The sequence below is a fragment of the Cygnus atratus genome, chromosome 1 (assembly GCF_013377495.2).
Source record: "Cygnus atratus isolate AKBS03 ecotype Queensland, Australia chromosome 1, CAtr_DNAZoo_HiC_assembly, whole genome shotgun sequence".
Taxonomy (NCBI): Eukaryota; Metazoa; Chordata; class Aves; order Anseriformes; family Anatidae; genus Cygnus; species Cygnus atratus.
This window is the reverse complement of record NC_066362.1, coordinates 58,855,064-58,879,533: the sequence shown is the minus strand read 5'-3', so window position 1 is coordinate 58,879,533 and position 24,470 is coordinate 58,855,064. Positions and strand designations below refer to the sequence as shown.

General features: G+C 41.3%; 1 protein-coding gene across 1 annotated transcript in view; it reads left to right on the top strand.

Moving 5' to 3' along the window:
• The first annotated feature begins 14,700 nt into the window (after window positions 1–14,700).
• The window catches only part of STAB2 (stabilin 2), an 86,504-nt gene continuing 76,734 nt past the window's right edge, over window positions 14,701–24,470 (top strand). The window contains exons 1-3 of the mRNA XM_050708224.1: window positions 14,701–14,784; window positions 19,150–19,283; window positions 20,065–20,180. Of these exons, the coding sequence (XP_050564181.1) occupies window positions 14,701–14,784; window positions 19,150–19,283; window positions 20,065–20,180 (334 nt within the window). The remainder of the gene's footprint in view (window positions 14,785–19,149; window positions 19,284–20,064; window positions 20,181–24,470) is intronic.

Here is a 24,470-nt window from a genome sequence, read left to right as displayed (position 1 = left end):
ACTGCTTTCACCCCACAGGCAAGGTGAAAACAAGACCACACATACAAAGAGGAATTGAGCTTCAGCTGGCATGACTGGAACCAATGCCAGTCAAAGAGTTCATTGAACAGTTCAATCATTTATCTTGACAGGATATGATTCTTTTCAGACTCCTTCGAGCACTCAGGCACAGCCAGCTCCTTAAATACTGACACAGTATTTAATAGCTCTAATGATCCACATGAATATTTTGTCTAGAAAATTAACTTTTGATAACAGTGGCTGATATAGCCTCTTACAGCAAACTGTTTATCAAACGTTACAGTAATTTATCACTGGGGAAAACAAAATGTTATCTTTTAGGGACAGACTCCAGTTCTTCTTTTTAAATGAAAGTTTTGAGAGGGATTTACAGTGGTCCATACCACACAGGATGCCAGAATATGAATATGACAACTTTAATGCCAAAATCCCTCTGCCACTTGAGAGGAGGTAGCAGTGCCACTGGACCTCCCATTCAGCAGGGTGTAAGTGGTGCTTTATGCACCCACCCTGCTTAGTCTGAGTTCCAAGTCTGTAATTATTGGAGAATGTTCACATTCTCATTAATTACATTATTGGCACATTTTAATTTCTCTACATGGGAAGTAGTTCTTTTAATAAAGAAGATTTAGCAAAGGCTGAAATTAGACCTTAGCAAGTCCCAGTTTTCTTCTAGCTTTGGCCCAGCTGAACGTCTCTCCAATAGAGGAATTGCCAGATTTCACAAGAGTCTTGCCACAAGAGGGTACAGGGACAAAAGCTTGCAAATTCATAATAGAATTTCTTCTCAGATCCATTCCATGCTTACCTTCTGGCACTACTAAAACTATGAACACCCTCCCAAAGCTGCATCACAACATCATGCAGCTTTGTATTTTACTATTGATTTTAAGGGACATGGGCCCAACACCAATTATTTTTGTCCTATCACCTATGACATCTCAGGCCAATTGGACAGGAAGCCTGTTCTCTCTTTATAACCAGCTTTGATACATCTCTGTTCTTTTCTTACAACTGCCTACTAACTGGCACTTTTTCTAGCTGCTCCTGGATGGGGTTTGGAAATATCTCTTTAAGTCACCCATCACAGGTTTTTCACCACTTCTTCTCAAAATATTTCAATTATATTCAGGGGCAATTTCTGTACTCTTTGCTGGCACAAAACCACTCTTTGGGCTGCAATGAATACAGCATTCAACCTACCTGACAAATTCAGCTTTGGCATCATTAGCATCTCTCTGAAAACAGTGTGAACTCAGATGATGTAGGTCAAATGTGCCATCTTCTCCAGTCATATTTCAAACACGCTCCTAAACCCAAATCTGCAAAAGGGCAAAAGCACCACACCAAGGGCAGAAGTTAAGGACCTAGGACAAAGACCAGTCCTCACAATTCACCCTGAGCCCTGCAGCACAGCACTACATCCCACTTATAACTACTGGTACAACTGCAGCATTGCTTTTAAAAAGATATTTAAAGTCTTCACTTAGCCCTTGGAGAATCCAGCTCAATCCAATACGTTGTACTATGGACTTATTGAATTTGGCACAGACCACACTCAAAGACTGCCCACTTTGTGGTACAGGTGGAGAAGAGCTGCCCTACTATTTGGTGACAGACAAGGACTATAATATTGTTATCACCAAAACTCAATAACACAACACAACGCAGGCTTTCCAAGCATTTATGAAGGACAGGGAGGGATCTCTTCATCTCTCCATCAGGTTGTTCAGGCCCAGTAAGTGAAATCAGTTCATCAAAGGATGTTTCACCCCTTTTCAGGCTTTGTTCCACTCCTGCCAGACAGGCGGTGTTTCCAGGCACCCACCGTCCTGGCAATCAAGGGGCTCCTCAGGCTCCGGGACAAAAAGCAGTTGCCTGCAGGAATGGAGGTACCCATGCATGCAGGGTTTTTCTGTGGCTCTCACAGTTCCTACTGTGTAAAGAGAGTGGGGTGTAAAGACACCCAACTCTGTTGTGATGCTGGACATTTATGTCTTCAGCCTCACTCAGTTCAAGTTTTTAATTGATACAGCAAAATGTCCTAAGCGTTAACTTGGTAATAAACCAGAATCACTGAGATTTCTGAGTATTTCTGCAAAGGACTTTGCATGACCAAGAGTCTAAGAGACAAAACATCTCAGTGCATCTATCACATGAAAGGCAATTACAGAAAAGCAATCTGTAGCACTTGCTGACAAATAATAATTTAGGAAATGGAAAACAAAATACACCTCACCTGGTATCATAAACTGTAGTTTCACCAAGGGATTTTCATGGTGTTATTAAGTTTGAGAGACAAGCTCAAGTGGTTTAAATAATAGAAAGAAGAAAATACAACTTCCACAATGTTATATCTCAAAATACACCTCCTTATATGTAATATATGGGGCAGTCTCACTCCAAATACATCTGAGATTTTCTATTTCATGTTCTGCAGATGATACTTGCAGCTCTGTGCAGGTATCTAATTTCCAACCAATCTAAGACATTACACTGAGGGCAGCATGAGGTTATAGCAACAAGCCAGTCAAAAAACAAATTATTCAAAGACTGCTCAAAATAATACTGTAATTCTATCTATTGTGCAACCTCTGCTTTCAAAGGATAGAACAATATGCTGCTCACTGCACAGGCTTTTCACAAAAAAGAAAAAAAAAAAAAACAAAAAACAGTATAGTTTCAATAGCCTTACCCAACTTAAAAAAAAAAAAAAAAGATTAAATAAATAAATAAGTAAATGGTTTGCTTTATTATATTGCTACCATATTATTCTTAGCTCTGCATGAGCCCCAGATAACCAAACACTTCTAATTTCTTTGCCTCAAAGGGCAAAAAATAAATAGCAGTTCAAGTCTGCACCAACATCTTGCTTTCGGATAAAGAAAGGATCAATGAAATACAAAGCTTTTATGGCAACATGATGACACATCTGAGCACCATGGCTAAGAAACTGAGATAATAGATTTTCTTATCCAACACTTGCAAGAATAGGGTGAGATGATTAAAGATTTGTGAACTCTTTAAGACAGACAGTCTGCTCTTGCAAGAAGTGTAGATCCCCAACTCCACCAGACTTACATCTAGGCATAAGACCCATTCTCTGGTCTGCAGAGCCCTGTACAAATGCCTCTGAAAGAAACCTAGTGAATTATTAACTGACTGAAACACAGGAAATAAAGGAAAGGAATAGAGACTGCCAATTTCTCATATTCGGGAGAAAATACTGGCAAGAAAGTGAATAACCCTGATTCAGGGGTGGACTTAAATCAGTATTTGGACTCTGTAAAAAGACATGGAAGCCTTGTGGCTCCATCTCTGAAACATCAGCTCAATGTTCAAGAGTGGGCAGAAGAGTATATTCAGTGCTAAGAATTTTAAGGAGAATTGAGAATGAAACAGAAACAATGCTGTTTTGTAGCCATATGAATCTATGAAGCACAGCCATCTTGAATGCTGTAGGCAGCTCGGTACATCCCATGTCCAAAGCATCAGAGGAGAACTCATGAAGGCTGTAGCTCGAAGAAGGGAAGAACTCAAGTCAGAGGTCCACAACAACTCCCATATGAGGAGAAACTAAATAAACCATAACGCTTGCACCTCAAGTAGAAATAATGGGCGCAGAAGGGTGTGATACAATTTCACAAAGTCACAAAGAGTTTATTAGGTATTTCTCACACTCCAGCAAATAGAGATAACAGTATCTGACAGTAGGTCTGGAATAAAAGAGGTGGGCTTCTTCACACAGCATGCAACTGCATTGTGGAAGTCATTGTCACAAGATGCTATGGAGACAATAAATAAGAATGTGAAAAGTAAGAATATGAAACAGGTAAAAATAGCTGGTTACAGATGGAAGCCTCCACATTTAGCTTGTTTCTTGTACTCTTTTGCTAGACATCCAGCACTGGGCACTGTCAGGAGGAGGATATCAGACTATGTGAGCCTTTGATTTTACTTGGTGCAGTTGTTGCTATCGTCCTGCATTCTCATATACATTAAGGGTTAAATTCAGAATTCCGCCTTCACTCAGGAGTTTTGCCAAGAATACAAGTTTGGGCATTTTGCCTCCTAAGCACTGTGACAGGAATTAGTTAAATCTGACTTTGTAAGGAACACAGTGCTTAAAACTTGTACTGCTGTCCTTAGTGCTGCTGTCTGTGGGTGCAGGACTGCCATCAGCATAATCTCCTTCACCCTTACTCTTCGATCGTGAAGTATGATAATAAGCAAAGAACTTCTATAGAATTCATCCTCACTCTTCCACCATATCTGCTCTTGTTACTTATCAGCAAATCTGGAAACCTTGCTTAATAACAGCATTCAGTCAAACTTTTCATATGGTGTATCCATCATCATTAAAAAAAAAGTCTGTATTGTATTGATCCTGAATTAACAACAGGGCACTGAAGTGCAAACTATAGCTGCTACTCTGTTTTTGCCAAAATTGTATTTAAAGTAGCTCAAATGCTGAGTAAATATAAAGGCAAATCACATACATGGAACAGGAAATTTTTAGGGTGATAATATACATTGCTTTGTGGTAAAAATTTCCAGAAAGAGTCAGCTTTTATGACTAGACTCAGATGCTATTTACTCACCTAAATAATTATTAGTAGGTTTTCAAAAGAGCTTGGCACTCAGTGTGCTGAAATCTTTTGAAAACCTGGTCATAATAGTCACAATGGGAACTGAGCTCTTTTGAAAAACTACTCACAGCTGAGAGTGCCAAGCCAGAGAAGGCTGGATCTCAGACAGAAAACTTGCATCATACCATCTCTTGAAATACTCAGTGGTTGATGGGAAAAGACGAGTATCTACTCTACCCTCTGACTGCAGCCTGCATCAGATGAACAACCGGTTGTGATTTTTCCATTATATTGATTTCCCAACAGGAAACTTGGGTTCCAAAAAATCCTCTTCTGAGAGAAAATATTGATTTTGAGGCATCAGTTTGATTTTCCCTCAAAACATTATTTCCACACTCAGCAGCTCCCAGGACCTCCAGGCAGCCTGTGCTTCTCAGCTTGTGGATCCACAGAAGCCAAACTACTGAACAGGAAGTAAATGCATGTCTTAAAAATTGTATATCTGTAGAATTCTGTCTAATGGAAACTCGGGAAGGGAACATCTGTGGTCATTCTAGGCCCAGCTCTCAATATCCCCATAAACTGCATTTCTTCATGCTTTCTGTTTTCATTGTGGTCCTTATGCCCGTGGCATGTTTTTTGAGTTACATAGGATTGTTTTAGATGCCTCCCGTATCCCACGTGGCTGCCAGCTGCTGCTCCAGAGGCCACAGAACACACCAGTCTTAAACATCTGAGGATATCTGAAGGGGCACTAAATGTCTGCATTTAGGCACCTGAATTGCTCTGAGTCCTTGGGTTCCTCAGCAGACTTTGAACCCAGTAAGCAAGACAGAAAGGTGACAGATTATTTTTTTTTCCTGCAGTAACATTTCTTCACCTGGACCTGTGAATATTTATTTTCTGAGTTCAGGAAGAACTAAGTTATTCACAATCTGTATGTTTTCTACAAGAAAGAAAAGGCTGCTGCTTCTGGATTCTAGCTAACTGCTGCATGGGAAGTCTAGGAAACAGAGGGTTTTCTGTCCAGGTTCTCTCAACCATCAATTGCTAAGATATCTGGTCTTACCTATCTACAAATGGAAAAATAGAAAATAAAAAATAAGTTGCACATGCAGAAAAGGCTAAAAGTTTTTAATTTATTTCCAAATAAATACATTTTTTTTGTTATTTTTAAAGGTAAATGCTTTCCATTCTCTCAAACCTCTTATTGTAGAATCACAATAAAAGGTAATTTAAGAATTTCCTATTTACTCTCTCTACACATCTCATAACACCTGTAATAATTTAAAATCTTTTTTTACCTTGTGTCTATTCCACACAGTCATTTATCACTTTGTATTTTTAAACATTACCATTTTCATTCCTCAGATCTTTCCAAACCCTTCTATTTCCTCCATGGGACAGGATGATCAGAACTAGACACCCCAGTCAGAGGGATATTCCACTGATACATATAACAGTGAAGCAAACAGAGTTTGTTACTAAAATATTCAGCACACATCTTGAATTACCTATTTGGTCTTCTCCTAGAAAGAAGAGATCCTTCTCTCCCAGAGGTCAAACCAAAAACTAACATTTTGTTCACCTTAGCATATTAACACTGTTGAACAAAGTGAGGTTCACAATGTTATGCCACAGTGTTCTTCTATAATAATGTAATTTTTCCATCTGATACCTGAAGTTTTACTGTAATTTCACATCCACAAGCAATAATTTATTATTATTTTTATTTTGAAGTTTTAAATTCATTGTCTTACAGTGTTACTCCCTATCTCTAAATAACTACACACAGCTCGTCAGCGTTTGTCACATGTAATTACACAGACAGGGTACAACTCATTGGGGCTGCAGAGCTTTCCAAATTTTGGCTGGTCTAATATCACTGATGATGCACAAGGGATGCCTAAGGAGGGCATGAATGTGAAAGAGTGTCTTTACACTGTGAGAACATCGTTCAGGCTAAATGGTGTTAAAATACATTCTCTCATCTTGAGAGACATGCAGTGCTAGATGAGAGACTTGGAAGAATATCTGGCAGGGCCAGGACAATATGCATCTGCAAAGACAAGTGATGCTACTAGAGCCAAAGAGTTAACCTTGTTCCAGCTTAGGGTTTCAAATCATCAGGCTTCAGTTTCAATTGTACATAACCTTGGTGAATTTTTTAAAAATAAATAAATAAATTCAAAACTCCATTTACAGGTGTGTTTTTTTTCTTTGTGCATTTTTTTTAATATATACATGTATATACACAAGTATAATATTTCCACTTCTGAAATTTGAAAACAAGTCAAGTACTCAAAACCTAGAAATCTTCTAATTTATAAACCCTCCATAACCTAGTTTTTTTCTTGTTTTGTGCTACTGCCTCTACTTGCTGACCTGAGTAATCCTCTTGGGGAAACACATTTAATTCTGGTCTCTTCATACTTTTAATTACTTGACTTCTCCAACAAAACTTTCAAAATTGTAGCTTTTATATATATATATATACATATATTGGACATGTCATAAACTTGTCTACATTTAAGATGAAGACAAGGCCGGGTTCCCTACTAGTGCCTGCTCACCTCTGTACAGAGCCTGGCGACATGCATGTGCCCTTACAGAGGATTCTTTGCATGAGCGTGCTCAGCCTCATCTCGTTGCCAGCTACGTTGCCAGCTACACTGGCTTCACACTTGTGTGCTTTTTTAGAGTTTCCAGTGTTTTTTTACAGCTGGAATCCCTCGGTGTTCCCATTCCCGGTGGTGGCACCACCGTGCCAGGTGCTAGCCGAGGCTCAGAGCACGCCTGGCGCCGTGGCTCGGCCTCTGCTGCCCCCCGGTGGCGCCGCGGGGAGGGAGCGCAGCGGCCCCGGAGCGGGCCCGGGCCTGGCCCAGGCCTCAGGGTGGGGGCAGGTGGAAAGGCGGCCGCTGCCCCCTGCCCCTGGGCTGCAGCCTGCGGCAGGACGGAGCTTGTCGGCCCAGAGGGATGGGGGATGCGGGTGAGGAAGCGAGGCCTCCTCCTCAGCATCGATTCGTACTGCAGCCACCCCCCGCTGCCCATCCTTGCCCGGGGTGAAGGCAGCCACCACCGCCAAACCCTGCTTGAACAGGCAGAAAGGAGAAGAGGCGGCCAAAGCAGAAGGAAGAGTGGCTTGTCCACATCTGTGAGCAACAGAGCCAAAAACACAGCTGGAGCTTCCTTACGCCGAGTCCAACTCTGTGGCTTAGGGCAACGGTTTACAACCATTGCTGGGCCCGTGGCCAGGTGACCCGTGCAGGCCCCCCTGCTCTTCCATGCAACGCCTGATGTCCCTGCGCACAACGTGCCGCCCCCGAGTCACAGATTCAGGACTACTGAAGAAATGCTGCTGTATACTTGTAAAATCCATAGAGCCCAGCACAAAACAGAACCCAGTAGCCTGATGCAAACCACAGCGAGTTTATATATTGGAGGCACAAAGGCGAGGGAAGGTATCATTGCGCTATTCCATTTGTGGAAGTTATGCGAGCTTGTTTTTTGCACAATCTTCTTTCCCAAACAAATTTTGAAATGGTTTTTCCTAGACAAGATAATTGACTGAAATCAATTCACTATAGCCGTAAACACCCATTTGGATAATTTTATAAAGGCTATATTTAAAAGGGAAAAAAAAAAAAAAAGTTGATTGTTCCTCATCATTATCTGCAATTCAGTTCTATTACTAGTGAATTATTTACTACATTATGCTAACTTTCTTTAAGTCTGACTGTGCAAAACAAAGGCATTACTATGAAAGCATACAAGCTATATGTAGGCCAAAATTACAGTGAACTACACTGTGAAGTACATTGTCTAGAGCAAGGAAGGAAATCAGCAGGTAATAACACCACAGTAATAACACAGCCTCTGCTGCTTCCCCTGACTGCATGAATTCCTTTATGTTATGGTGCCTGGGATTTCCAAATGTCCCTAGTTCTGACACAGCTGACTGCTAAGATCTGAAAGTTGTGTGCCATGCTCTCTCCTTCTTGTCTGCCATGGGGTTGGAGGAACTAATGCAACATTTGCAGCACCAGAAATCCACGCTCCACATCCCTCTGTCCACTCTAAGTACTGGAATCTCAGAGTTTTCCTGGTATTTTGGCCTTACACTCTGCAACCTTGCAGAAGTGCGGAAATACAAAACACATGTACAAACAACCCTACTCTTCTTGCTGTCTGAATGTTTACAAACTATAAAATAGGTTTGATTGAGAATTGCCATCAAGATCCATTTGACCCACCTTCTGATTTTGTGTAAGCCCACTAGGAATCATTGCCAGTTTCCAATTTCCTTTGATCGCAACTTAAAGCTGAAGCTTCTTACATGCTGACATTATTACGCAAGCAGGCAGATGTTAATTTTGTTTTTGTTTATTTTGGTGTATTCATCCACCATCTCATAATTGTGATTCATTTTATTCCAAATTTTTGTGAGGAGTACGTGTTATATTTGTAGTCCAATAAATAACACTCTTCAGAATCATTAAAACTGGTATGTTGCCAGGAAGAGTCACAGTGCATGTTCAAAAAAGTCACGATACTGCACCAAGGCAACATCATCTGCATTTATCATACCATTAGCTAGCAGCAACATGGGCCCAGAGTCTGGTCTCTCAAGAACTGCAGTGCAGGAAATGATGCAGAGCAGACACAGGGACACAAAGATGGCTCCAGTAGTCCTTTACACCACCAGCACTTCCAAGTCTGGGTCACTAATTCTTTCCCTTCATCCCCATGGCATTGCCAGCCAGGAGACCTGTAGCCTCATCCCCCTGTACATCTTGGCCTGTCACACAGCTGAACACAGGCAATGCTTCCTACAAATCTGGGAGTTATTTGTACATCCCATATCCTGCTGGACCTACAGGACATAGAGCCTTACCAATGGCTAGAGATGAACTTTCATTTTTTTAAGCGGCGTGCTATTAAGGCATGAAAGGGTAGAAGCGGTAGCCCTGAGCATGATTTTGTGGTCATTCCTTTTAGAGCACAGTGCTGATTACACACTCAGCCTTACAGCTCACCACCTAACACCACCTTAAAATTCATAGTAAATAACATTGTCTAGGGTTGCGCTGCTGCTCTCCTGATGTCTCCCTAGCAAAGCCCTCTCTGCTATGGCCTCAGCTAGAATGCCTTTTGTTTACAATTTCACCAGCTGAAAGACTCTTTTGAGAACAAAAAAAAGAGAGAAGAGAAAGAAAGCTGAAGAGGCCACTATGAGGATCTAATCTATGGCTAAGACCACCCCTTGACTGGCAGTCTGCATTGCCATCAGCTGTATGCATCGTGAACGCATTCGGGTTTAGATCAGCTGTCTGTGCCTTCTCCCTCATTAACACTGATAAAAGCGATGGCCTCTGCCGTGTGCGTGGCATTCCTCAGCATACCAGCTGCAGCTCTATCTTACTGCATCCTGTGGGCTTGGAGAATTAATTAGTTCTGATAGTCACCATGTTTCAAAATGACGCCTGTCATAACCCCACAGATAAAATTACACACCCCTAAAACTTTCCACATTGCCCATTCAGACTCTCCGTAGGCCACTGTTGGCTTCCTCAGATGTATGGCACTGGAGGGATTTAATTTGCCAAACTTTTTTTTTTTTTTAAAGCCTCTTTGTTATGTTCCAATTAAGTCTGTGTTAATCAAAGGCAGTATTTCCCAAATATTTCCCCCTCCCCTTTCCACAAGCCTCCTCCTAGGCAACTTGATGGCTTGTGCCCCCCTTTCTCCCACCTACAATTAGCATTCAGACGTTTCTCTGGGCAGAACCAAAGCCTCCCTCCCCCGAGGAAGCTTTCTTCCTCTGAGCACACTTTATCTTTTCCTACCCTCCACAAGGTGCTTTATCAGTTTCCAAACAAAGAGAAAAATGACTTCCCTTGGACATGTGGAACCTCAAACCGCAGCTATTCCGACACCCTGAGGACAGTTTTGCTGTGATCAGTCTAAAACACAGGCCACATAGAGCAAAAAATAATAATTTATCTGGTGCTCACTTACAAACTACTAAGAATATTAAATTTAGTTCAAGACTGCCCTCAGTCTTGCAATGGCTGCTCAATTCACCCTCTAAGACCTCACAAGTGAAGATATTCCCCAGAGAGAGGAGTTGGACCACACAGTGGGTTCCTCAGCAGAAGCCATTCCTGCAGATAGCATCAGGAAAGTGGCACTGGCTTTTGTTATGCAGAGTTCATGAGCTTTCATGCTGTAATGATTGTTCTGCTTCAAAATGGTCTTACTTCTTTTTTATTTCTTTCTCCGATTTTTTTTTAATATTCTGAAATGGCTGAGCTTTGTATGAGTCTCTGAGAGCTCCTCATGTGTTGTTCAGCTACCTCCAGCTGCACATTCAGAAAGTTCAGGGAAACAATATACAATGCAAGTCATATAGTCACTAAACAATTAATAATTAAAAAAATAAATGTAAGGAATGATGGAGTTATCAAAACCACATAGGGCTATGTGAGCACTGCAACCACCATGTCAGTATCTCCACTACTTTTTATTCACTTTTAAACTGACCTCATGTGCCAGTTCCTTGCTCTGAGAAAGAACTATCTCGTTGTTACGGTGAAATAAACCGCGGCACAAAATACTGTTTTCAAAACCACCTACATAAATGAACCACTGCATTTTCTCTGGTTGGTTGACATTTTCAGCCCAGAAATAAAAGGAGCTACTTGGAGAGAGACAGTAGGAAGTTGAAGAAAGTCAAAAGGCAACAAGCTCATGGCTACTTGAAGCAGGAATGCAAGAGCAGAGCAGAGGAAGTCTGTGATGGTCTGCGTTACACACAAATGTATACCACAGCAAATGGTATTTTATGGCACACACAATGAGTCTTACTAATCTTTTTCACTGGGCTGCTTGCAGCCTGAAGGCTTTCAGAGGTACAAGGGTGACGAGTAGCTGAGACAGGGAGCATGCGAGTGGCCCAGATTGCACCAGGGAGCCTTGGCTGGGCTCCTCCACCTCGACTTGCTTCCAGCTTTCAGGTGCATCTGTGCCCAGTCACCATCATTCCACATTCTTTGCTCTTACTACCTTTGCATATAACTGCATTATCTAAAAAAAAAATAAAAATAAAAAAAAATAAAAAGGGGGAGGCGGGGGAGGGAAGAAAAAAACAAGGGAGCCAACTCAACAGACTCATTTCATTTTGACATTTGTAGCTTGAGGCTTCCAAAATTTTTGCCTTCCTTCAGGAACCAAAGAGATCCAAGACTTCTACACCACTTCAGCTGGACAGAGAAAGAGGCACACCACAAAACTAAAATAAAAAATCCTGCAAAAGTCAGGAAGATTGCAGAGTAGGAAATGCAAGAGCATGAAGGTTTCAGCCGAGATATAAGAGCAGCAAGAAAAAGAGCACACAATTGCTTCCACTGACTCTGGAAGAGAACAGTCCCAGAAACACATGGGCTGGGCAAACAGGACAGGACACGAGCACACCAAGGGCAAGAGCTGGAGTATGTCCAAGACAAAGACAGCATAGATGCATTACTGCACTGGACAGACATTGCCTCCAAGAGGTGCCTGGAGCCCTCAGCACTCCATGGCCTGGACATCCACAGGGGAAGGGGAGGAGGTGTGTCCCAGCCTGCTGAGACCGCCAGAAGACCACTGCTTCTAGAAGCAACAGGTGAAAGAGCAGGCAGGGCCTGCTGCCTGTGCAAACAGCACACCAGCACAGAAAACAGCACTGGAGTCATCAGCTGCCCAGTAGCGTTGTCACCACCAGACAGGCCACTAAGGTGGCTTCAAGGCTGCCATCAGCAATGATATCACAACACACAGGCTGCTTCAAGCCTCCTGCTCGCCCGGTGACATATTAGCCTATATTTTTGTCCAGAACAGGACAGGAGCTGGCCAGCCAGTTATAGCCAGCACCTGGTATAGTCTAACCCCTATGAACAAGGAAAATCCCCATCACCAATAGCACAAAATGATGGCCGGTCCCTCTGGAGCAGGGCAGTCAGCAAAGGGGCTAGCAGAGACCACACTTGACACAAAGAGAGAGGAAGGAAAGACAAAAAGGGGTTGCTTCACATGAGTGCCTATATGGGAGTTAACGGCAGATAACAGAGCGCTGATGTGTGTTGGTTTTTATCTTGATCTACAGCACAGGAAAGGGACGTACTTGATTTACAGCTCCTTTCAGCACTGCACTGTCTGAAGTGGCAACAGGCAATAAGCCCTGCTGCCCTCCAGCTACTACAGAAGCTGTCAACTCCTGCTGTGACACACGTAAAATGTGCTTTGCCCAGGTAGCCACCTTGCCCAAGCTCCAGCAACCTACCCCACCGTTGCTGGTGGCACAGCTGTAGAAGAGAGAAGATAAGTTTTATTCCCAAACTTCACATTTGTATTCCCTTGAAAAATGTTTTCCAGTATTAGTTTAAAAGGAGGAAGAAAGTCAGATTGCATTCCCACTCCTACAGTTTTCAAGGTAAACAAAAGACCTGGGATCATCCTGCAGCGAAATAAAGGCCAACTTCTAAGTAATTTCAGTGCATGGCATAAAACATCCTCATTCCAGTGCTGACTACTGGAAATGTGAGGGAGCAACACATCCTGCTGCACACAGGATGTGGTGACGAGCTGTCATCACTTGGGAAAGAAGATCCTCCAAGGTTTTGCTCTTCTGGAGAAAAAAATGAGTGACTCCATCCATTAGGCCAGATAGTACATTGTATGCAAAATTGAGGGTGAAAGGCCTTGACCTGAGAAAAGAGAAGTGGCAATTCTCAGGGCCATACATATTGTCAACATGCACGTCACAATCTCTGGCTGCTATCTTGTCTGAAAAAAATAGAAATGATTTACTTTCCTCATCATATAGCAGAAAGGAACAGGATTTGATGAGCATGCAGGAAACATCTTGCCCTGCCATCTCCTACCAGCAATTTTGCAGTATTCAGTCAGAGCATATAACATGAGTAGATTGCTTTGTGTATTATGTGTGTATTATCATTGAGTTCTTTAGGGGAAAAAAAAAAACTGTACAACTACATCATGCCTTACATTTGTGGTCTAATGGTGAATGCAGCGTCTAGCCAAGACTACAAGAAGGAATCTGGAAGAAAGGTAGGAGAAAGCACTGTGCTTACAGCCACTGTGCTTCTGTGGCCTGTTCAGTCAAAAACATAACCTAACTTTAAAATACAGGTTTGTATGAAGAAAAAAATATATATATGTAAAACTGGCAAACTGGAGGCAGCCAAATCATTGAGAATTTAAGAAATGAGAAAGGCTGCCCTTACAAGACTGACCAGAGCAGCAGAAAAGAGCAGCACTAGAAAACAGCCAAAGAACTCGCTTTTGGCAACCTACAATGTCCTTTTACTAATCCCTCCCAATCATATGCAAGTAACATAGCTAAGTTAATTTTCTTCTGATAGTTCCAGGAAATCAGGAAATAAGACAAGATGATTCACCAAAAAGGCAAAAAGAATTTTAAAAATCACCCCCCCCACCCCCCACCCACCTTTTTTTATCCAGATAACCAAAGCTGGAAAACGTTCTTTTGGCCTCCTGAGATAAAGTCAGGATTTCTCCCTAAACTACAGTCAGGGGACCAACCCTTGCATCATTAGGGTTGATAAGACAACTTCCAGAGAGCCTTTGCTCTGCCTAAGATCAGTTGAAAAATGGAATGGTAACAAGCACAGCAGTTGCTCCAGTCCTCTCTTCTTGTCCACCTAAAAGAAGAAAACATCTTCTGTCATAGCAGTTAAACGTCCTTGGTTTTGTACTGTCAACAGCTTCAGAGAGAGGGATAAATGAACATAGCCCTGTCAGGATATCCTGTCATTCAGTTAGGAAGGGTTTATTCAGCTTTGCAGTGAACACTTTCAGCATAGACCCTGAGTTTTGGAATTTTTCCTGTTTGCAGGGAGGCTTCACATGCTCTCGCTTTTACTCATTTTCCTTCAGGAAGACAAGTGTCGTTTTAAACTACTTGCCTAAGAATCCTGAAGGAATAGCAACTCTAACAATCACTTTCGGTCATAATTTTAGTACTCATGTCTGAAGAGCTCTGAGGAAAAAAAAAATCAAATTCTTCATGATGGAAAAAAATCCATTTGTTTTATACTTTTTGGCTTTTTTGCTTGCAATGAAGCTGTGTTTGACATCGAAAGTCCCAGATCAGGTAAGAAGCAGCTTTTTATTCAAATAATGATTTATTATGTCTCTATTACACTATAGGAGTGGCAGTTCGTTCACTGTTATAGAGAGAATTGTTAACAGCTACGGTGTCTTACAGAAGAAAAAAAAACTTTAACAGTCACTGATGCCATGTGGCACTGAATTACAAACCAATAGCTATATAATTCAGTCCTCTGAAATAAGATAAATGTATCTGTTTTGTCTGGCTGAGATTTTGACTCAAAGGATGTGCTAAATATGCTGAAAAAGCCTCTAAAAATGGTAAACCTGGCAAAAAAAGACTGTAGCTGACATTCATCAAAAGCAACAAAAGAAAACCATTTGAATTTCTGATAAGTCAGAAGATGAAAGCAGAAATTTTGTCATTGTGAATATCTGCTCTACTAACCAGAAGGAAGGAATGCTATTTCAGAGATGTGGGGAAAAAAACTAGGGAATCCAACCATTGAAAGTAATTTTATGAAGTTATAAACCTATGTAAAATATTTGTAGAGTTTTGTGAAACTAGTGTATGTATCACATACAAATCCTATGCATCTGGGGAATTTCACAAAATCTGTTTTCACCACCCTTGTAGGGAGGCAGAAAGAGTTGTTTTACAAATCCGACCCAGGATTTTGTCCGTGAGATAAATATGCACTAATTTAAACTGCCTCACAACATGATGCTTTAAATGACTGTGTTCTGGAGAAAACACACATGTAGAACAGGAAACAGGACAGGCAGAAACTGAAAAAAAAATAAAAAAAAAAAAAAAAAAAAAAAGGAAGCCACTCATTTTTATTTTTTTTTAATGGAAGAATACTTTGTCAAGTACAAACAAGTACTGGGAAACGTGTTATTCCATCTCTCAAAAAGAGCCACTGACAAATCACCTTTCTTCCAATTTCCCTAATGACAAAAAGAGAAAAGGAGGAAATGGGAGAAAGTGGAAATAACCCTGCCATTTAAAAATAGCTTTTATAGCTGGTGGGAGAGAAAATGTATACAACCTACTTTTATTTAGAATGTATCTTCCATAAAATCTCTTTGAATTTTCTTGTTCCAAAACTAAAATTTTGTGGGATGCCTTTTTTGATGAAAACTGCTGCAGTGAGATCATTTCAGCCACTCCAACCAACAGCTTTTCAAGTCTGAACCGTACAGCCTCAGATTTGTGATGGCTTCCCCAGGCACCTGTGAGGAGCAGGGCTTAAACAGTCGACTTGGTTAAAGAAATGGAAAAATCAGACAATGCTCTGAATTTATGATGATTCTTCAACATTAATGGTACTGATTTGACTCAGTGGAAATATAGGAATTAAGGTCCCTAGACTGCACGTATATGTGGTGTTGTTTCTTGCTCTGGTGCACGAGGAATTTCTCATTAAGGATGGGCTCTCTGGTGGCTGCACTTGTCCTGAGCACTGGGATTTTGAAAAGGTTGAAGTGCTCAGGTCCCCTCATGTTGCTGCCTCATGATGCAGTTTTGGATGGGAAGCAAGGTGCAGAGATGCTCTAGCTGAGTTTGTGGGAGACACTTTGGACCTGAAGCCCAAAGAGCCAGCTCAGCCCAGCACTGCTGGGTCCTGCCAAGGGGACAGGGAGGCTGCTCAGTTCACCTGGCATGGCACTGCTTGCTGTGGCTTTGCCCGTTGCTTACTCTGTCTGTATCTGCATTACACCCACATGTGGAAAATCTGGAAAAGGGTCTCATTTTTATCTCAAAGATGCCTGAAATGTATCTGCACTACAGGAAGAGGCTTCATCACCCAAATATAACTCCACCTCATTTGAAAGTTGCCCAAATCAGTTTTCAACAATACATTCGTAAAGACCAAAAACTGACAACTAAATAGCTCTTGAAATGTACTTACAACTGGGCAATCACAATCAAGCAGAGTCCCTCAGAGCTCATGTAACTTAATCTCCTTGTCAGCATCTGGGACACATCCTCACTATCCCCGTTACTGAAACGTGCTGCTATCACAAACACTGAAGGAAGGATAACCAGCAAAGAGGAGAAGCTGCTGGGGCGAAGGCTTCATGTCAGACTAGCAGGCTACAGCACATGTAGAAATCCTACCCTTGGAATCAGCGTACCCACCAAAGGCAACTGTAAGCTTCTGCAACAGGGCTGCACATCCCACATGCACACAGAAGGTCCACATCTGGGCCTGGACAGCACAAGTGTTCATGTGCACTTATTTTGTTTGGAAATCCCTGGGCAGAAATACTGGAGGCTATCACATCAGCAACACAACCACAATGCAGTGGGATTTGACATTGGAAGTGATGATTTGGGATAGACTCTGCATAGAAAATGACCCAAAGATCTGCTGAGGTGCTGCTGCACAAAGGGTTAGTGGTCAGTCTGCTGAGGTGGGGGACAGAGACCACCTTGCAGGGGGAGAGCACAAGCCCAGTTCACATACACTGGCATTGCCCGGCCAGACTGGGTCTGACATTCCCTACCCAGAAGGGCTGCTGGCAAACTGAGAAGGATCTGGAGGAAAGCCGGGGAAATGACTCAAGAATTGGGAAACCAGAGTCATAGCGGGGAATTCAAGCAATGCTATTTACTTAGGTGCACAAAGAACATGTACTTTGATCTTCGGCTATGTATTTATAGGAAGGGAGTAGTAAACCTGGTAACAGAACAGTTTGCTACTTGTCTTGCAAACTACAGAAGAGCACTGGCAGGAGGCTGAAGCAAACCACTCACAGCTGAATTGTGACAGAAACAACATACCGCGTTTTGCTTCTCCACAAATTGACCAACCATTTCCAAATCAAATGAATGCTTTTTAAGAGGTCACTTGCTCAAACAAAATTTCATGCAAGAACCTCCAGTATCCTGTATTATACTCCTCTGGCACAATTGTCCTAGTTTTATAATCTGTAAAGCTACCTCTAACCTCCACAGGCTACTATTAACATATCTAAATATTTCTAAATGGATGATGCTGCTGTAACTGGTCCCTGCATACATACATACACACGAGCATGCACACATATGCAGCAGGCAGGTACGGCTTTTGAAAATAAACGTTCAAGCATTTCCTCCTGTCAGACTGGCAGTAGTTCAGACATTGTCTTAATTGACTGCTTGCTACTTAATTGAAATGACATTCAGAGAGTTCACTTCAATCCTGCTGTATCAGATAGCAAGTCTGTCACAGTCAATATTGCTTCAGTGAGTTGAGACCACCTAAATGGTCCATATTTAGACATCAGTGGGTAAATGGTTATCTTGGACTAGAAAATTAAGCATTTTACAATACTTCCTCTCCTGCAATGATAGTTTCATCTATTATTTTTGTTGGCTTTTAAAGACTGTATTTTGCATTACATCACTTCTCTTCATTTGTGAATTATGAACTTGCTTCTAGAAGTACTCACCAGGAAGATAGAAGAGGAAACCAGCATTAAGTGGAGTTCAGCAAACACTTTTGCTTTAAAATAGATTGACTGTTTTAGTAGCAGGAAGCAGAGACATTTTTGTTATATAGCTGTTTTAAAAAAATCTAATTTCTACACTGCAAAATACGGTGCCAAAACTGTGACACTGCCCTAAGCCTTATTTTTTTCCCCTTTTTGCCACCTTCTCAATTCATTTGTCAGATTTGCATTCTCGAAACTCCACAGCAAGCAGGAGGGAGAGCTGGAGGGCTATGGCCAGATTTCCTAAGCCAGGCTGTTTGTGGCTTTCTCCAGGTGGGGGAAGAGGAGGGTTAGGCTCGTAACTTCTACCAGATTTCAAAGGAAAGCTGGACAACATTCTTTTATGTCTATTTGAAAATATCAGCCATAATCCCCCATTTCAATACAGTGGTGCTGATAATATAAAACCCGTCTTTTGAGAGGAACAAAGGCTTGTGCCATGCTCAGCGTGCACAGAGCCACAAGCAACTTCCTCCACACCTTATGTTTGGTTTTACCGCTGGATGAAGAACGCACTTGCCAGCACTTGTCTCCATCCTGCTTTGGGATGGCGAGGCAGTTTCAGAATTAACACTCCATAGGCTGATGCTATCTCAGTAACCTCCATTTTAAGTCTGCTGGACTTAGCATTTTTTGGATAAAGTGTTCTTAATAGAAATGCTACACTTAATCGGGTTTGTCCTGCATGAACATATTGAGTGTATTTCATGCAGAGAATACTACTGGAAAGCCCTAGTATGTGGTATGCTACCAAGTTGAGCCCCAGAGCAGGTGTTTGTAACTGCTGAGCAGCACAGAGCTTGTGGCTGGGGGTGAGAGTAAAGCCTGAGCTCAATTTGTCATTTGTCAGCAAAGCCACTGGGGGCAGAGTTATATCAATTCAGAGATCTATCCCATCTTTTTAATGAATCTTTTCCCATTACAGATGAAGAAGCAATGTGATCAAAAGCTGCTCATTCGAATGAAAACTGAATGTGTACCTTGCTCTTTAAACCTCGAAACCCGGTGCCCTGCCGGCTACACCAAAATCACCAATGGGACTGGAATACCAGACTGCAGGTATTTCTTCTGTCTGAGCTTTTTACCATGAATATTGCTCTCTGTGAATTACATTATATTAATTTGTATCACAAATTATCACTTCTATGCAGTTTTCTTAAGGAAAATTTAAATGTTATTTACAGCCAGCATTTATTGACTTCACCTGCTCCAGAATTCAAGTGTCACTTAGAGCACTTTATGTCTAAAGTTAAACAGTAAATGACATAAAGAGGAAAATAAACATTGGTATCGATGGCCTATGAGATTTTGCTTTGAGTGTATCATAAAATGGCTTCCTTACTTATTCTGCATGCTTGAAATGAATGAGAGTGTATAAACAATAGAATTTTCAAACTGCCAGACTGGGTGTGTGGGGCTATACAGGGCAGGAAAATATCTCAAAAGAAATCTGAAAATTTGCCTGAATTTCAATTAAGAAAAAAAAATTATTGCTTACTTAGCATTTATGTATGCTTACTTAGCATTTAAAAGAACCTTGATATTAAATAATTTTTCAAATGCTATTTCAAACCAAAACTTGGATTAAATTGTTGTGTTAAGGTTGCAGAAGTGAAAAAAATAAATATATACTTTGCAAAAGGAATGTAATGAGGTTTTTTTTTAAGCCCTTGATATACAGTGTATATTTTAATGAAGAAAAAAAAAAGTCAAAATCAATACAACTAAGCTTGAAGTGCCCTTCTCCAACACTGAAAGAGGAAAAGGAGATTAGGAATTTTATTTTTCACCACAGAAGGCTTTTAAATGCTTTAATGCAGCTCCAATTTATTTTCCTTAGGTATTATCTAGAAATTAAAACACACACACTTTCTTTTCCTGGATGTCGACATGCTTGTGTGAAGGAATTTGAACAACCTGAGTGCTGCCAGGGACACTGGGGCCCAGACTGCATGGGTAAGCTCCTTTTGGACGTAATTTGAATAGAAGTAAAGCAGTGATTTTCTTGCTTTCAGAAACTATTTCCATGAGACTTTTGCTCCTCAGAGTTTATGACAGGAGTAGAAATAAACAGCACTGGTTAGCCAAAACTTGAACGATTTGGAGAATATACAAATCCAAAGATTCACCAAAGAATAAAAATTCATGGAAAATTTCCAAAAACTCAGGGATCCCCTAGATTTTGAGATTTTCAGAACAAATCATTTCAGTCAATGGCTGCAAAATGACTTTTCACAGAATCACAGAATGGTTAAGGTTGGACAGGCCTTCTGGAGACCATCTGGTCAAAATCCCTGTTCAACCAGGGCCACCCAGATCTGGTTGACCAAGACCATGTTCAGGCATCTTTTGAAGATCTCCAAGCAGGGAGACTCCACAACTTCTCTGGGCAACCTGGGCCAATGCTCCATCACCCACACAGTAAAGAAGTGCTTCCTGATGTTCAGACAGAACCTCCTGTGTTCTAATTTGTGCCCTTTACCTCTTGTCCTTGCACTGGGCACCACTGAGAATAGCATGGCTCTGTCCTTTTCACACCCTTCCTTCAAGTACTTTCACACGTTGATAAGATTCCCCCCAAGCCTCCTATTCTCCAGATTAAACAGCTCCAGCTCTCTCAGCCTCTCTTCATAGGAGAGCTGCTCAAGTCCCTTGATCATTTTGGTGGCCCTCCACTGGACTCTTTCCAGTATGTCCATGTCTCTCATGCCCTAGGGGGCCCAGAACTGGACAGAGCACTCCTCATCTGTACTGAGGGGAAGGATCACCTCTCTTGACATGCTGGCAATATTTTGTCTAATGCAGTCAAGAATACCATTAGCCTTCTTAGCAGCAAGCACACATTGCTGACTCAGGTTCAACTTGGTGTCTACCAAGACTCCGAGGTCCTTTTCTGCAGAGCTGCTTTCCAGCTCTGTGGCACACAGTGTTCTATCAGATGGGAGCATTCCCATAATTGATTTTTAAAAATAAAGTTTTCAAACAGCAACTTTCAAGTTTTTATTTTAAGTCAAAAGTGCTTTCTTCTGAATCTGAAATAGTTCCAAATCTATTTAACTCTTTACTTTCTTACTCTAGGAGGGTCTTTTCTTTCAGGGTTTTTTGTTTGTTTGTTTTTTGAAGCCAGTGAATGTTCAAGGCCATTACTCAAGTAGCAACAATGAGGAGTACGTCTCCTCCAGATGCCTCTTCCTCAGGAAAATTATTTCAGCATCTCCACAAGTACACCAAATTTCAGGCTACTGATGCAGTCATCAAAACCTGCAAAGGATGTTTCCCTGCCCAGACAGAGCATTTCCTCCTTTAGTTCAAGGAGTCAAGGTCTGGTTCAATATCTGTGAAGTCCTTTTGTCCACAAAATAGATAAACAAATAATTTTAGTATGGCCTAAGCTCTGGTTTAAATGCAAGACATCTATCTACTAAAGAAAAAGAAAAAAAAAATAACAACAAAAAAATCAAAATCCAACCAACATGTACTTTTACAGAAAAAAATAGGAGTGTGGTGATCAATGCAGTATTTCTCTGAAGATAGCCACTTGTATAGTAATTTACTCTTTTCCCACCAGATGTAGCCTAAATGCCCAGAAAAAGAAAAACATTTCTACATTCAACCAACCCATACTTCAGGGTGCTCCATGAGACCACACGAGCTGTATGGGTATTTGCAGAGGGGGCTGTGAGCTCTGCTCTGCTGCAGACAGAGGCTGCAGGAGCAAGGAGGCCCCCTCAGAAAGCAACACCTCTAAAAATCAAGGTCTCAGCATTGTTTCTGCTGTCATTTGGAGGAAGAAAATAGCTTTCTGCATTATCACAATCTCTCTAAGACCATACAGCATGCCTTGAAATGTTTGGAGGAAAACCTGTCCTTCCTGAGACTGGAAAAAAAAATCCTGGCTAGGAGTTTACTTCACCTTTAATATCTGATGGCAATGACAGAATTAGGTCTTAAATACTGCTTTGATTTCCTTAAACGATAGCACTTACTGTAACACATGGCATGAATGAAAAATGTTTCGTCTGTTTCCCTACCTACTAAGTGCCCTGAGCAAATGAGACATCCTTATGTAAACAGACATCAGGATAAAACAGAAAAGCAGAGGGGAAAAGAGCACAGCTTTCTAACACTATCACTGTGCACCTGCCTTTTCAGAACCTTAAGTGGCACCACCTGGCCAGCAAGAATACAGTTTTATAGAGACAGCTAATTTCTCTCCATCTCATCCAACTGCAAAAGCCAAAGCTGGCGGAGCTTGTACGGCCAACGTGTGTCAGCAATGAGCTCCAGTGTGAGCTACCCCTACCATATCTCATGTTGCCACACTGGGCACATATTTGCATGACTCCGATCAAAAGCCTGGGTACAAACCCAAATGTGCACAGTATGGGCAATTGAGCGGAAAGCATTGCAAGAATAAAGAATAAAAAAGTTTAAAACAAAAGGTCAAGAGGAAAGATAATACACCAAATTCTATCAAATGATATGGTTCAAACTATATCTTTACAAGTGCTTCAGTCTGCAGTGAGTTGGAGAAGATACATAATCCAAGAAGAGGATTCATTTGAAAACACTTGAGACAGCAAAATTAAACTCTATGAGAAAAAAAAAAAAGGGAAAAAAAAAAAGCTGATAGATTTAAGCTTTTATGAGCTAGGCATAAAGATTTGCCCTGCAAACTCCTATAGTTGTAAAGAGCTAAGCAGAAATATCTCTTTCTTACTACTTTTTGAAAAGCATCCTGAACCGAAACCAAATTCTCCCAAACACCAAGGCTGGGCCAGGTGACCATGCCAGCATCACCCCGTGTCATGCTGGTGTCCCGGAGCAGAGCCCTGGCGCTGCCTCCTGCAGCACCATGAGTGAGAGGAGAGGAAGTGCTTTATCTGCCTAACTAAACTTGTCGAACAATGCGGTAATTTGCTAAGCTTCTGATAAAGCTGTCCCTTGGTGGTGGTATCAAAACAGGAGACGAGGTAGTGAAGACAAGGGGAAGTGGAATGAATACCGACAGCAAAACGCTGTCTTGTCAGCAGTTTTGAAGAGTACTTTCCTGGAATTTACATCAGTAACTTTGAGTTTTCTTTATCTTTGCACACTTAATAAAAGCATCAGTGCAGTTGAAATTGTTTTCATTCCACAGCAAACATTAAAGAGTTTGCATCCTCATCAGTCCTAAAGATCCATATACCTGTCACACCATACCCAAAGATTCACTAAAAGCTACTTTAGAGATTAAAGTATACGTACTTGTCACTTTACCTTGTTCCTGGTTATTTTATCTCAATTCTTAATAAACACTTTTGTTTCAGCATGTATGAGATGAACCAGATTCAGATTTTTACCTTTAAAAGTACTGATTTTTCCTGAGGAGCTTACTCAAATCCAACAGACCTCACAAACTCATCAAGAAATAAACAGAGAAAAATTGACAGTGTTATAAAGCCAAAGCCTTCACTAAAATTAGGTGTGTGCATACGCACATCCACTTATTTGCTCATCACTCCACACAAATCAAATTCATTTTCATGTGAACTTCCGGGTCACTTAACCACTCTAAATCAGGATTACGTTCCTCAGTGGGAGCATAAATCCAGTGCTGTCCACCCCAGCACACATAGAACCAACTAAGACTCTATAACCAATAAATCCACCACTAACATACAGCAGAGCACCTACAAGGTGTTTCCTACATTTAGATACCACCTGCATCAGGATTATGGTACCTAATGGGAACTCCAGCTAGGCTGACAGCTTAGAGGATGGAAGGGCTTACATAAGGGAGTTAATAAATCGTTTCCACAGAGAGGCTGCATGACTTAAAAATAAGGATATTCCTAATGAAAGGAAAAACCAGACAGAACAATCTGACTAAAAACTACTCTGACCTTCATTTTCTATAGGTAATCTCTTATTAAAAATGTGGATATTGAAAAATCTTAGCCAAAACTGCTTTGATTTGGAAATGCAATCATTGTTTCTTATCCCCTCCATCTGGCTGGGGTTTGTGGTCAGATATTGTCTCAGTTGGTGTACCACCACCTATAATCACAGTTTTAGCATCAGGGGATCTGAAGAACATACCACATCTTTGGCACCCAAATGTTAGTAGTGACCACAGCCCATAGGAGAGAAATGGTTCATGAGATACCCATATTTCAATTTCCAGGGGGATTTGAATCAAACATCACAGTCTTATGGGAGGTACCAGGGATGAACTTTCCAGATACATCAAATGTAATTGGGGGG